The sequence below is a fragment of the Salvelinus fontinalis genome, chromosome 12 (assembly GCF_029448725.1).
Source record: "Salvelinus fontinalis isolate EN_2023a chromosome 12, ASM2944872v1, whole genome shotgun sequence".
NCBI lineage: Eukaryota > Metazoa > Chordata > Actinopteri > Salmoniformes > Salmonidae > Salvelinus > Salvelinus fontinalis.
Genome location: NC_074676.1, coordinates 39,414,562 through 39,430,380, shown reverse-complemented (window position 1 = coordinate 39,430,380; position 15,819 = coordinate 39,414,562). Strand labels below are relative to the sequence as shown.

The window sequence follows — 15,819 nt, the reverse complement described above, 5'->3', positions numbered from 1 at the left end:
TGAAAGTACAAACGTATGGCTCTGCTAAACATCAACTTTGACTGCAAAGTCAGCTCCCTTGTTGCATTATGTCAGTCATTCTGGCACATTGTCAAGTTCACCTTATTAGCTTTTCAATGAGATATAGTAAACTATAGTTTTCTGATAACAAATCATCCTAGTATACAACTCTAAATCATGTTAGAATTATAAATTAAACTGGAGAGGGCTGTTTAACTCAGGCTAATATAGCCTACTATAAAAAAAAAAAAAATTGTCAACTGGTAACTCCTTAGTGGGCAAAAACGGAGTTCAACGGTCCTTTTACACTAGAACCTCCAGTGACATATTAGAAGTGTGGTCATGAGACACTCACCAAGCCAAAGTCCTTCTTCAGAGATTACTGTTTATTCTCTAGGTTTCTGTGTGTTTCCACTGAGCTGCTATTGTAGTGTGTTTATATAGTCTACTTCCTGGTCACTATAGTGGAATATCCCCCGTACCAAGTGTTATTTATTGAAGTGGACCTAATATGTGAATGTTCTCTAATTATGTGTACTTTGACATTTGTAGGACAGAGAGATTAATTTGCACATCTGAAATAATACAAATATTTGCATATTTTCTGTTAATAAATGGATGGCCTACAAATGTCAATCCCTTCCCGAAATCAGCAAATAAAACATGAGGTTATAGCTATTATTACCGAATCATCACCAGTTGTTTGTCTAAGCAGGCATGGGTTAATCATTAACCGAATACTGCGCCAGGATGTGTGTTCTTTTCATGCCAAAAAACACAGCTGAGCTACATAGAGCAAACCTATTCCGAAGAGCTGCTCACAAGGCCATTTTGTGATCTATAAACAACATTTTGTGAATTTTCAGAGTCAACAATGGGGAGAGATCCTACTGTGGTTATATGGCTGATGCTGACTTGGGGAGTAGTCACAGCTCAAATAGGTAAGAACTGAAACTAATGGTTACATTTGAAGTTTATAGTAGCCTACATAAAGAAATAGCTGCCTTATGTGTCACGCCCTGGCCTTAGTTATCTTTGTTTTCTTTATTATTTTAGTTAGGTCAGGGTGTGACATGGGGAATGATGTGTTTTTGGTTTGTCTCTGGGTTTTGTACGTTTAATGGGTCAGTGTCTTGTCTAGGTGTTTGTTTGTCTATGGCTGCCTAGATTGGTTCTCAATTAGAGGCAGCTGTGGTTCATTGTCTCTGATTGAGAGCCATATTTAAGGCAGCCATAGGCATTTGAGTTTTGTGGGTAATTGTCTATGTAGAACGTTTGTAGCTTTTTGTATTGCACTTACGTTTGTAGCTTCACGGTCGTTTGTTGTTTTGTTTAGTTTTGTTGTAAGTGTTTGTTTCGTGTTTCACTCGTCTCTAAATAAAAGAGCATGTATTTTTCACACGCTGCGCCTTGGTCCACTCAATATCCTCAAGACGATCGTGACATTATGTGACTTCATGCTTTTCCAACTAACTGTTGTTAATAGAGTGGGGAGAATAAAATATTCTTAAAATAATATATATATACACTACCGGTCCAAAGTTTTAGAACACCTACTCATTCAAGAGTTTTTCTTTATTTTTACTATTTTCTACATTGTAGGATAATAGTGAATATATTAAAACTATGAAATAACACATATGAAATCATGTAGTAACCAAAAAAAGTGTTAAACAAATCAAAATATATTTTTTCTTTGAGATTCTTCAAAGTAGCCACCCTTTGCCTTGATGACAGCTTTGCACACATTCTCTCAACCAGCTTCATGAGGTAATCACCTGGAATGCATTTCAATTAACTGGTGTGCCTCGTTAAAAGTGCATTTGTGGAATTTCTTTACTTCTTAATGCGTTTGAGCCAATCAGTTGTGTTGTGACAAGGTAGGGTGGTATACAGAAGAAAGCTCTATTTGGTAAAAGACCAAGTCCATATTATGGCAAGAACAGCTCAAATAAGCTAAGAGAAACGACAGTCCATCATTACTTTAAGACATGAAGGTCAGTCAATCTGGAACATTTCAAGAACTTTGAAAGTTTCTTCAAGTGCAGTCGCAAAAACCATCGAGCGCTATGATGAAACTGGCTCTCATGAGGACCGCAACAGGAAAGAAAGACCCAGAGTTCCCTCTGCTGATGAGGATAAGTTCATTAGAGTTACTAGCCTCCGAAATTGCAGCCCAAATAAATGCTTCACAGAGTTCAAGTAACAGACCAGTGGTGGAAAAAGTACCCAATTTTCATACTTGAGTAAAAGTATAGATACCTCAATAGAAAGTTACTCAAGTAAAAGGGAAAGTCATCCGGTAACATAGAGTAAAATTCTAAAAGTATTTGGTTTTAAATATACTTAAGTATCAAAAGTAAATGTATAAGTGCTTTTGGTTGTCAGGAAAAATGTAAAAAGTACAATCTTTTCTTTAGGAATGTAGTGAAGTAAAAGTAAAAGTAGTAAAAAATATAGGAAAGTAGTTAAGTAAAGTACAGATACCCCCAAAATCTAATTAAGTAGTACTTAAAAGTATTTTTACTTAAGTACTTTACACCACTGTAACAGACACATCTCAACATCAACTCTTCAGAGAAGACTGCGTGAATCAGGCATTCATGGTCGAATTTCTGCAAAGAAACCACTACTAAAGGACACAAATAATAATAAGAGACTTACTTGGGCCAAGAAACACGAGCAATGGACATTAGACCAGTGGAAATCTGTCCTTTGGTCTAATGAGTCCAAATTTGAGATTTTTGGTTCCAACCGCCATGTCTTTGTCAGATGCAGTGTAGGTGAACGGATGATCTCCGCATGTGTGGTTCCCACCGTGAAGCATGAAAGAGGGGGTGTGATGGTGCGCGGGTGCTTTGCTGGTGACACGCTCTGTGATTTATTTAGAATTCAAGGCACACTTAACCAGCATGGGGCTACCACAGCATTCTGCAGGGATACAACATCCCATCTGGTTTGCGCTTAGTGGGACTATCATTTGTTTTTCAACATGACAATGACCCAACACACATTCAGGCTGTGTAAGGGCCATTTGACTAAGAAGGAGAGTGATGGAGTGCTGCATTAGATGACCTGGTCTCCACAATCACCCGACTTCAACTCAATTGAGATGGTTTGGGATGAGTTGGACCGCAGAGCGAAGGAAAATCAGCCAAAAAGTGCTCAGCATATGTGAGAACTCTTTCAAGACTGTTGGAAAAGCATTCCAGGTGAAGCTGGTTGAGAGAATGTCAAGAGTGTGAAAAGCTGTCATCAAGGCAAAGGGTGGCTACTTTGAAGAATCTCAAATATCAAATAAATGTTGATTTGTTTAACACTTTTTTGGTAACTACATTATTTCATATGTGATATTTCATAGTTTTGATGTCTTCACTGCTATTCTACAATGTAGAAAATAGTAAATATAAAGAAAAACCCTTGAATGAGAAGGTGTGTCCAAACTTTTGACCGATACTGTATATATATATATTATATACCAGTGGTTGAATTTTCCTAACAATGTGCAATAATTTTCCATAATGAACCATCTATTCATTCATTTACATTTTTTTTTTTTTTTACAACAAATGTTTGGCCATTTACATGTTCCCTCCATCAGCATAATGCATGCGTAGGTTCATGGAGTTGTTTTCTCCGCTCATACAGGAGTAATACAGGCCTAGTTCACTCATTTTGTGGGGGGGGATTGTATTTTTTATTTAGTTATATTTATCAAGGGGTGCTGCAGCATCGTTAGCACCTCTACTTCCTGCAGCTATGCGTATAGTTTTGACAGATGAATGACACATTGTCTGTTTGTTTTTTATTCCCATCAGTTAAGAGCCATCAGACAGAGGAGAAATTAATATTGTCACTCAAGAGTTTATCTTGACTGCCATGTTAATAATCCCATCAACTGGGACGATAACTCAAGAGAATAAAAATCACATTACAGAACATTAGAATGACAAGTGACAGACATACAGCATTGTCTAAATTAAACGCTTAAAGGTGCAATCTGTAACTTACATGACCGGGAGACCCATGAGGTGAAGCACAATTGGCCCAGTGTCGTCTGAGTTAAGGGAGGGGTTTGGCCTGCCGGGATTTTCTTGTCACATCGCACACTAGCGACTCCTTGTGGCGGGCCGGGCGCCTGCAAGCTGACCTCGGTAGCCAGCTGGATGGTGTTTCCTCTGACACATTGGTGCGGCTGGCTTCCGGGTTAAGCAAGCAGTGTGTTAAGAAGCAGTGCGGCTTGGCAGGGTCATGTTTCGGAGGACGCATGGCTCTTGAATTCCGCTTCTCCCAAGTCCATAGGGGAGGTGCAGCGATGGGACAAGACTGTAACTACGAATTGAATATCATGAAGAAAAAATTGAAAAAAAAGTACTCTATGCAACAATTGCACCTGTAACAACATGAGGAATCAAAATGATTGCTTAATTGGACACCTTTAAAGCTGCAAAATGTAACTATTTGGGTGACATGACCAAATTTGCATAGAAACACTAGTTATAGATCTGTCACTCTCATTGAAAGCAAGTCTAAGAAGCGGTAGATCTGTTCTATGTACTCTATTTCTATGCTTCCCGTTCTTAAGTTTTGTTTTTTGCGTCTTTTACTTTCGGTTTTGTTCAACCGCCTCAAACAACTCAGAATATTAGATTCTTCGTTAAGATTGTACATTGATTCTCTTGTTTTGTCACATAAACTGAAATTAGGCGAACTGTTTGAATTTTAGCAACTAGGAAACTGCGAAGAGACATCTGCATATTGCACCTACACACCGGTATCCAATGATGACTTCCCCCCTATGTCCTGACTCTTTAAGATAAGGTGGAGCGGGCACTGCCACAGTGGCTGACGGGCATCATAGCTGTGGCCGTGTTTCTCTTCCTCATCTTCGTGGCGTTTCTGGTCAACAAGGCCTGGTGTCAGGACTCGAGGTGAGCCAAGACACCAAGACACCATGACACCTGACCATCTCCACAGTCCACACAGCTACTGTAGTAGAACAGTCAACACTGTCATAGGTTGTGTCTGAAAACGTTACATGGCGTCAAATCCTCGCTTCTTCTTGTCCTTCTTTGCCCAATTCATCATCCCACTCTCAAAGCACATTGGAGGAGAGGATCCAAGGTTCCTGTCTCGGGTGTGCTCTGCCAATGACCTAAATTTGAGAGTGAGGTGAGGAATCAAAGAAAGAAGGACGGAGGAAGCGAGGAATTGACAGCTAAGGTTTTCAGACATAGCCAAGCACATCATGGTTCTAAAGTGAATCATTTAAGATTGAAAGAGTATTGGGTCTTTAGAGACCCACTTGGGCTCCTGAGTGCGCAGCGGTCTAAGGCACTGCATCTCATTGCTAGATGTGTCACTACAGATCCTGGTTCAATTCCAGGCCATATCATAACCGGCTTTGATTTTGAGTCCCATAGGGCGGCGCACAATGGGCCCAGCGTCGTCCGGGTTTGGTCGGGGTAGGCCGTCATTGTAAATAAGTACATGTCCTTATATGCAGGATATTATATTCTTGGTACCATTTGAAAGGAAACACTTTGAAGTTTGTGGAAATGTTGTGGAAAGGAATTAAGGAGAATATAACACAATATATCTGGTAAAAGATAATACAAAGAAAAAAACAACCGTTCTTTTGTATTTTTTTTGTACCATCATCTTTGAAATGCAAGAGAAAGGCCATAATGTATTACGCCAGCCCGGGTGCAATATAGATTCTGGCCACTAGATGGCAGCAGTGTATGTGCAAGGTTTTAGACTGATCCAAGGAACCATTGCATTTCTGTTCAAAATGTTGTATCAAGACTGCCTAAATTATTTATTATTAACTTTTCATGTTCAAAACTGTGCACTCTCCTCAAACAATAGCATGGTATTATTTCACTGTAATAGCTACTGTAAATTGGACAGTGCAGTTTAACAAGAATTTAAGCTTCCTGCCAATATCAGATATGTCCATGTCCTGGTAAATTTTCTTGTTACTTACAACCTCATGCTAATCGCATTAGCCTACATTAGCTCAACCGTACCGCAGGGGACCCACCAATCCTTTAACTGACTTGCCTAGTTAAATTAAGGTTAAATAAAATAAAAAGACACAATTACTGGGTCTCGAGCCCAATCTCGTTTTTCCATCTGCACCCAACGACATGAGATTGACAAAACGTTATAATTGCTTCTGAATCTGAATGTAAGGGAGCGTTACTGTCTGTTTACCATCTGTTATTGATTACATGAAGGCCAGACACCAAAGAATGTGAGTGTGGGAAGACCCCTGGGTATGCCAAGACCAATGGAGACCACTATGATACCAGCCTGGACATGTTCAGGTAAGATGCCACTTAATCGCTCTTGTTTCGTAGTCTACTTTTCTAACAGTACTGGTGACCAACAGAGAAATAATGTTGGTGTGTGTGCAATTACAGTAGGGCCTGTGTTCTAATAAGTATGTGTGTGTATATGTGTGTGTGCGTGTGTGTGTGTGTGTGTGTGTGTGTGTGTGTGTGTGTGTGTGTGTGTGTGTGTGTGTGTGTGTGTGAGTGTGTGTGTGTGTGTGTGTGTGTGTGTGTGTGTGTGTGTGTGTGTGTGTGTGTGTGTGTGTGTGTGTGTGTGTGTGTGTGTGTGTGTGTGTGTGTGTGTGTGTGTGTGTGAGACCCACAGGAGCAGAGATCACGAGGGTGCATATGAGAACATGGACCTCGAAGGTATTGAGGACAAAGTCACTGTCATGTGACCAATGAGAACCAATAGAAGCCACCAATCTGTGGTTTGTCGTGCACACGCACACACACACGTAGTTTCAGAGACATGCAAAAGCAATTTACCAAGAGCACTCCAAGCAAGTCGCAAAAAGTTTCAAGATCAGTAGATATGCATTAAAGTGAATCTTAGAGTGTAGAATCTATTTCTGATTTGTTTAAAAAGCTACAGTACATATGGCCTAATGTGTGATAGAACTCTTAAAACCCTTTCCTGTAGTCAAAGGACCAAATCGCCATCTAGTGGCCTCATGGGTGGAATGTTATTAATATTTTTCATAATTTCATAACAGATAAACATTTTTGTATTTTTTTTTACAGAAGAAAATCTGGTGTTTCTATTTCAAATAATTTTGTTATCCTGTATTTTCAGTCTCCTGTGATGTATATAAAGTGTAATATTGGGATGCAAACTCAAAATGTAATACATTACAACTCTAGATCTGGTATTGTACAGGTGTCTTCTTTTTATAAGCCCATAACCATGTGTGTGAGGTGTGTACTTTTGTTTCAACGTAGATATGTTTAAGACTACCAAGAAACACTCTGCATGACCCTGATTTAGCCCACTGAAGTATGAATATAGAGACATGAATAATAAAAGGAACAATCCTCATAACAATGGAAGCAATTGAGATATTCCTTAACAGAGTATCAATGAGACACGGTAGAATGACTTCTTATTAAAATACATTCATTTTAAGGACTGAACAGCCACACTTGAAGATCAGAGGGAGGACATGGTGGAAATGGTTGTGGTCCTCTTGTATTTAATAAAACATCATCATCAAACAATTAATCAGAATTCATAAAGAGCATCAATGTAGGAACACACTCAGTACACACATTTAGATACGACTTGCAATTGTGATCATAGACAATATATTTTTCACACAAATTCTTCTATAGATATACAGTGCTTTCGGAAAGTATAAAAAAAATAGTGATGATAAATAATAAATACATAGAGGGATGAGACGTGAAAAGAGAACAGAGACAGACCTTTTCTACATTTTGTTACGTTACAGCCTTATTCTATAATGGATTAAATAAATAAAATAAACGTTTGTGTGTGTAGATTGATGAGGAAAAAAAATATTTAATACATTTTAGAATAAGGCTGTAACGTAACAAAATGTGGAAAAAGGTCAAGGGGCCTGAATACTTTCTGAATGCACTGTATGTAGTGTTTAAACACGTTTTTACAGCATAGCTTGTCACATGTGGACATATGAAAGGTGGATCGTTTCTTTGGATTTGAAAATGCAAAATGTGGAACGATCAATGAGGTGAATTAAGATGTTTTCTGTGGCATTAAGGTCAAGCAGTCAGTTCATCGGTGGCATCATAAGACGGAAATATTGGGAGTTACAGGATCATCAGCAGTACAATACACACACACACAGCCTCCTCACAGGAGGAGAGGGAGGGGGAGAGAGGGAGAGCAGTGAGTGGCCGGATGTGTGCATTTAAAGGGATTGAGCATTAAGACTTGACAGCGCTAGGCTCTCACAGAACTAAGACCGACATATGATAAATACCCACTGTCTACTCTAGCACATCAGAGACTCATGGCACAGCAGTAGTTCCCTTAAAAGGTATCACATGGCACTAGTAGTACACTTCCTCTAAATCCTAGGACCACTTCTGAGTATTCAGGGCACACATTTAAGACACAGCCTACAATTAGATATTGCCACCAGATTGCACTTTTTAATTTTATTTTTATTTAACTAGGCAAGTCAGTTAAGAACAAATTCTTATTTATAATGACAGCCTAGGAACAGTGGGTTAACTGCCTTGTTCAGGGGCAGAATGACAGATTTGTACCTTGTCAGCTCGGGGATTTGATCTTGCAACCTTTCAGTTACTAGTCCAATGCTCTAACCACTAGGCTACCTGTCACCCATTAACTGAGACGGGCATGGTTTGAGAGTTAATATGCAGGGTTAATATACAGTGTCGACCAGGGTCGTATTCATTAGAGCACGGCGTAGCAAAATGTTTTTTCATTCAGTTCAGGTTGTTCCTCCTTGTTTCAGACCATTTTTCCTAGTTTGGTGTCTAAAGAACATGACCCCTGGGGGGTCTCAAAGTGTTTTGGAGGAACACGTTGTCACTTCCTGTGAGTGTGGAGGGGTTTATGGGAGACAGACAAAGGGCTCAGAGTGAAACAGGATATCCTGTCATTGTTGGACGTGGCAAGCTTCTCACCACTGGACAGGACAGTGTAAAGCCACAGACACACATGGGTCGTATTCATTAATGCACACAGTAGCAAAATGTTTTTCTTCGCAAAAACGAAAACAAGCGTATCTTACTGGACAAGTTCAGTTTGTCCCTTCCTGTTTCAGACCATTTTCTTCCATTTGGTGCCTAATGAATACGGCCCTGCTATATGATGATTAACATGTCTCATAACAAGAAATAATGGATCATTGTTGATTCTCATAGTTACCAAAAATGATGTAAAAATAATCAATTGTTTTACTGTGAAAAGCTAAAGAATAAGCTTACTGTAACATACAGGTAGTACCATCCACATAACATAAAGGCAGGTCAAACTACATGTATTAGCACCTGGTTGAAACGTTTCCAGTCCACTAAATGTCTAACAAATTAAAATTATAGTCTGTGAAGGATTAGGAAGGAAGGAAGTGAATCCTACTCAAAGCAGAAATAGCATAATTTCATAATAGCATATCACAATATGATAGCATAATAGCATATCACAATATCATAGCATATCACAATATCATAGCATCATATCACAATAGCATAATATCATAGCATTTCACAATATCATATCAAAATATCCCATCCTCCTTCTATCAGTAAGGTTCCAGACCTGTTTGTGCTGTCTGGTTTGGCGTGACAATGACCATGGGAGTAGAACCAAAATCTGGGAGTAGACTAGTTAAGACATGTACGGTCTGAGGCCACGCAGTTATCTGAGGCACTGCCACGCAGTGCTAGCTGTGCCACTAGAGATTCTGGGTTCGAGCCCAGGCTCTGTCGCTGCCGGCCGCGACCGTGAGACACATGGGGCGGCACACAATTGGCCCAGCGTCGTACGGGTTAGGGGAGGGTTTGGTCGGCAGGGATGTCCTTGTCCCATCCCATCCCGTCCCAATATCTCTCTCATCATCACCCATTACCTAGGTTTACCTCCACTGTATTCACATCCTACCATACCTTTGTCTGTACATTATTCCTTGAAGCTATTTTATCGCCCCCAGAAACGTCCTTTTACTCTCTGTTCTAGATGCTCTAGACGACCAATTCTCATAGCTTTTAGCCGTACCCTTATCCTACTCCTCCTCTGTTCCTCTGGTGATGTAGAGGTGAATCCAGGCCCTGCAGTACCTAGCTCCACTCCTATTCCCCAGGCGCTCTCTTTTGATGACTTCTGTAACCGTAATAGCCTTGGTTTCATGCATGTTAACATTAGAAGCCTCCTCCCTAAGTTTGTTTTGTTCACTGCTTTAGCTCACTCTGCCAACCCGGATGTATTAGCCGTGTCTGAATCCTGGCTTAGAAAGACCACCAAAAATTCTGACATTTTCATCCCCAACTACAAGATTTTCAGACAAGATAGAACGGCCAAAGGGGGCGGTGTTGCAATCTACTGCAAAGATTGCCTGCAGAGTTCTGTTTTACTATCCAGGTCTGTTCCCAAACAATTTGAACTTCTACTTTAAAAAATCCACCTCTCTAAAAACAAGTCTCTCACCGTTGCCGCCTGCTATAGACCACCCTCTGCCCCCAGCTGTGCTCTGGACACCATATGTGAACTGATTGCCCCCCATCTATCTTCAGAGCTCGTGCTGCTAGGCGACCTAAATTGGAACGTGCTTAACACCCCAGCCATCCTACAATCTAAGCTTGATGCCCTCAATCTCACACAAATTATCAATGAACCTACCAGGTACCACCCCAATTCCGTAAACACGGGCACCCTCATAGATATCATCCTAACCAACTTGCCCTCCAAATACACCTCTGCTGTTTTCAACCAAGATCTCAGCGATCACTGCCTCATTGCCTGCATCCGTAATGGGTCAGCGGTCAAACGACCTCCACTCATCACTATCAAACGCTCCCTGAAACACTTCAGCGAGCAGGCCTTTCTGATCGACCTGGCCGATGTATCCTGGAAGAATATTGATCTCATCCCGTCAGTAGAGGATGCCTGGATATTTTTTAAAAATGCCTTCCTCACCATCTTGAATAAGCATGCCCCATTCAAGAAATTTAGAACCAGGAACAGATATAGCCCTTGGTTCTCTCCTGACCTGACTGCCCTTAACCAACAGAAAAACATCCTATGGCGTTCTGCATTAGCATCGAACAGCCCCCGTGATATGCAATTTTTCAGGGAAGCTAGAAACCAATATACACAGGCAGTTAGAAAAGCCAAGGCTAGCTTTTTCAAGCAGAAATTTGCTTCCTGCAACACAAATTCAAAAAAGTTCTGGGACACTGTAAAGTCCATGGAGAATAAGAACACCTCCTCCCAGCTTCCAACTGCACTGAAGATAGGAAACACTGTCACCACCGACAAATCCACTATAATTGAGAATTTCAATAAGCATTTTTCTACGGCTGGCCATGCTTTCCACCTGGCTGCCCCTACCCCGGTCAACAGCACTGCCCTCCCCTCTGCTACTCGCCCAAGCCTTCCCCATTTCTCTTTCTCCCAAATACAGTCAGCTGATGTTCTGAAAGAGCTGCAAAATCTGGACCCTTACAAATCAGCCGGGCTAGATAATCTGGACCCTTTCTTTCTAAAACTATCTGCTGAAATTGTTGCCACCCCTATTACTAGCCTTTTCAACCTCTCTTTCGTGTCGTCTGAGATTCCCAAAGATTGGAAAGCAGCTGCGGTTATCCCCCTCTTCAAAGGGGGGGACACTCTTGACCCTAACAGCTACAGACCTATATCTATCCTACCCTGCCTTTCTAAGGTCTTCGAAAGCCAAGTCAACAAACAGATTACCGACCATTTCGAATCCCACCATACCTTCTCCACTATGCAATCTGGTTTCAGAGCTGGCCATGGGTGCACCTCAGCCACGCTCAAGGTCATAAACGATATCTTAACCGCCATCGATAGGAAACAATACTGTGCAGCCGTATTCATTGACCTGGCCAAGGCTTTTGACTCTGTCAATCACCACATCCTCATCGGCAGTCTCGACAGCCTTGGTTTCTCTAATGATTTCCTCGCCTGGTTCACCAACTACTTCTCTGATCAAGTTCAGTGTGTCAAATCGGAGGGTCTGTTGTCCGGGCCTCTGGCAGTCTCTATGGGGGTGCCACAGGGTTCAATTCTTGGACCGACTCTCTTCTCTGTATACATCAATGATGTCGCTCTTGCTGCTGGTGATTCTCTGATCCATCTCTACGCAGACGACGCTATTCTGTATACTTCTGGCCCTTCTTTTGACACTGTGTTAACAACCCTCCAGGCGAGCTTCAATGCCATACAACTCTCCTTCCGTGGCCTCCATTTGCTCTTAAATACAAGTAAAACTAAATGCATGCTCTTCAACCGATCGCTGCCTGCACCTGCCCGCCTGTCCAACATCACTACTCTGGACGGCTCTGACTTAGAATATGTGGACAACTACAAATACCTAGGTGTCTGGTTAGACTGTAAACTCTCCTTCCAGACTCACATCAAACATCTCCAATCCAAAGTTAAATCTAGAATTGGCTTCCTATTCCGCAACAAAGCATCCTTCACTCATGCTGCCAAACATACCCTTGTAAAACTGACCATCCTACCAATCCTCGACTTCGGTGATGTCATTTACAAAATAGCCTCCAAAACCCTACTCAATAAATTGGATGCAGTCTATCACAGTGCCATCCGTTTTGTCACCAAAGCCCCATATACTACCCACCACTGCGACCTGTACACTCTCGTTGGCTGGCCCTCGCTTCATACTCGTCGTCAAACCCACTGGCTCCAGGTCATCTACAAGACCCTGCTAGGTACCCCCCTTATCTCAGCTCGCTGGTCACCATAGCAGCACCTACCTGTAGCACGCGCTCTAGCAGGTATATCTCTCTGGTCACCCCCAAAACCAATTCTTCCTTTGGCCGCCTCTCCTTCCAGTTCTCTGCTGCCAATGACTGGAACGAACTACAAAAATCTCTGAAACTGGAAACACTTATCTCCCTCACTAGCTTTAAGCACCAGCTGTCAGAGCAGCTCATAGATTACTGCACCTGTACATAGCCCATCTATAATTTAGCCCAAACAACTACCTCTTTACCTACTGTATTTATTTATTTATTTATTTTGCTCCTTTGCACCCCATTATTTCTATCTCTACTTTTTTCTATCTCTACTATCTCTACTTTTTTTACTTTTTTTTTACTTGCTATATTGTATTTACTTCGCCACCATGGCCTTTTTATATTTTTATTTATTTATATATATATTTTGTTTGCCTTCACCTCCCTTATCGCACCTCACTTGCTCATATTGTATATAGACTTATTTTTCACTGTATTATTGACTGTATGTTTGTTTTACTCCATGTGTAACTATGTGTTGTTGTATGTGTCGAACTGCTTTGCTTTATTTTGGCCAGGTCGCAATTGTAAATGAGAACGTGTTCTCAATTTGCCTACCTGGTTAAATAAAGGTGAAATAAATAAAAAATAAAAATCCCGACCTAGCGACTACTCCTGTGGCGGGCCGGGTGCAGTGCACGCAGACACGGTCGCCAGGTGTACGGTGTTTCCTCCGACACATTGGTGCGGCTGGCTTCCGGGTTAAGTGGGCATTGTGTCAAGAAGCAGTGCGGCTTGGTTGTGTTTCGGAGGACGCATGGCTCTCGACCTTCGCCTCTCCCGAGTCTGTACGGGAGTTGCAGCGATGAGACAAGACTGTAACTACAAATTGGATACCACGAAATTGGGAAGAAAAAGTGGTCAAAAAATGTATAAAGAAGCTTCCTACAGCAACTTCTTGCAGGTCTACACAAGGTACTGTATAGTGACACCAGCCGGTAGTTGGGTGGCCTTTATAACTGCCTTTGAATGTCTACAGAGGGAGTTATGTCATTCTTACGAGCATGCTATGAAGTGTATTAGAAGTGCACGGCTGTTTACCAGTTACTATAGAATGCATTTCTTCTTCCTTTGGCCATGTCTAGCCTAATCACTGTTGAACTGAGTAGTATTGTGTAAGAGCCAGTCACTAGGAGTTTAAATTGTCTGTTTGCAACAAGTATGACATGATATGAGACAAATGGACAAGTGTCTGTGATGAATGAGAATGTGTCAACCTGACAGTGACTAACTAGCCTATTGTGCATGTGTTTGTGTGTGTGTGTGTAGTATTTGTTCCAGTTTAGTGCGTCCTGCCGAGACCATTCCTCCTCACAGTTTGCACAATAGCAGTACCTGCAGCTAACATCGCTAACGGCTAACCAGTGTCTCCCCATAAGGGAGATGCTAAGCTAACACTAGGCTAACGGTGAAGAGACCTCCTTAACCAACTGAACCATTCATATTGCTCTATCAGTGTTCCATGATGTGTGATCACACAAAGTTGAAATGACACAAAGAGATCTCATATTCACATCGTTCACATATAAAGCTTCCCACTTTGCTTCCTCGCTTCATAATATCCAAACGTTCACCATTTTGAGTCGTGTATACAGTCAGTACAGCGGTTGAAACGCCCTCACAGGGAAGCTCCTAAGATGGCACACAGGAAATGAGGTGTCCCTACTTCCTGCAACCCCCCATATACAGTCCTCTTATTTCCCATAGTTCAACCACCTGTGTTAACTATTGACTGAATCCTTCCAGAACCAATGTCCCCTTCATGTTAACGGGCTGAAGACGGGCATCAGTTGTTGGTCAACTCCTCTCAACATGTTGGGAAGTTCAAACCAGTTCAAGGGGTAGAGTGTGTGTGAGCTAGGACAGCACATCCAGGGTGACGGCCCCTTTCTGTCTCTTCAGTATGGCCACAGCCAGCTCGTGTGTGGTCCCTTCCAGACTCTCTCCGTTCACAGACAAGATCTGGTCACCCCTCTTCAGACGCCCGTCCACCGCTGCTGCCCCCTGCAGCGACAACAGGGGAACGCACACACACACACACACACACACACACACACACACACACACACACACACACACACACACACACACACACACACACACACACACACACACACACACACACACACACACACACACACACACACACACACACACACACAATGGTGGAAATACAGAAATTGGCCTTGTTACAGTATTTTTTAAATGCAACCTTATGATCCTTCCTCCCTTCTTTCAAGTAATCACTGATCTGTTTGTGTGTGTGTATCTGTGTGTGTGTGTGTGTGTGTGTGTGTGTGTGTGTGTGTGTGTGTGTGTGTGTGTGTGTGTGTGTGTGTGTGTGTGTGTGTGTGGCGAAGGGAATTCTGCTGCCATCTAATGTCCCAGAGGGGAAATCAGGACATGTGTGTGATGGTGCAGAGTTAGATGTGGTTACCTTGCTGAAGACAGTCTTGATGTAGATTGGCAGGTCTCCATGAGGGCTTCCGAAGCCTCCTACGATGCTGAAGCCCAGGCCGTCAGAACCCTTCTCCAGGCAGATACTCTTGGGTTTGGGGGCTCTGCAGAGAGCATCACATTGTAAAACAAGCACTGTATAGCTTTAAAACGGGGGGGGAAACTATTATTTTGATCTCATGCATCCATTGCTCGGTTTATGAATTTGGGAGTGGTTACATTTCCCAGAGCCCTCAGCTGTTTACCAAACAAGTGGCTGGGTGACTGCTGTTTTGTTTTTTCGATTGGTCCTTTAACCTTTAACCTTTAACCTTTAGGGGAGAAGAGAAAAAACGGACCTCAGATCAGTGTCTAAGAGATACTTAGTCCAACTTACTCTGGTTCCCCTGGTTGTGTCTCGGGGCTGCTGCTAGTCGACATACTCTCCACCTGACTGGCTATAGCACTGATGTTGGTGTCAGCAATCACCTTTAAAACACACACACACAGACACACACAGACACACACAGACAGA

At 42.0% G+C, this 15,819-nt stretch overlaps 2 protein-coding genes across 5 annotated transcripts in view; one reads left to right on the top strand and one right to left on the bottom strand.

Moving 5' to 3' along the window:
- The first annotated feature begins 784 nt into the window (after nt 1-784).
- Nucleotides 785-7,201, top strand: LOC129867384 (PDZK1-interacting protein 1-like). Its single transcript, XM_055940749.1, has 4 exons — nt 785-941; nt 4,817-4,931; nt 6,243-6,332; nt 6,664-7,201. Exons 1-4 carry the CDS (start codon nt 875-877, stop codon nt 6,734-6,736), a joined length of 345 nt encoding a protein of 114 aa, XP_055796724.1. The 5' UTR covers nt 785-874; the 3' UTR covers nt 6,737-7,201.
- Nucleotides 7,202-7,438: 237 nt separating this feature from the next.
- The window catches only part of LOC129867382 (inaD-like protein), a 53,108-nt gene continuing 44,727 nt past the window's right edge, over nt 7,439-15,819 (bottom strand). For 3 of the 4 annotated variants that reach the window (XM_055940745.1, XM_055940747.1, XM_055940746.1), the window contains exons 15-17: nt 15,682-15,773; nt 15,286-15,409; nt 7,439-14,852 (exon numbers count right to left, since the gene is read on the bottom strand). In XM_055940745.1, the coding sequence (XP_055796720.1) occupies nt 14,706-14,852; nt 15,286-15,409; nt 15,682-15,773 (363 nt within the window). In that variant the 3' untranslated portion in view covers nt 7,439-14,705. Of the gene's footprint in view, nt 14,853-15,285; nt 15,410-15,681; nt 15,774-15,819 lie in introns of those variants that run through there. The other variant, XM_055940748.1, reaches the window with a different exon arrangement.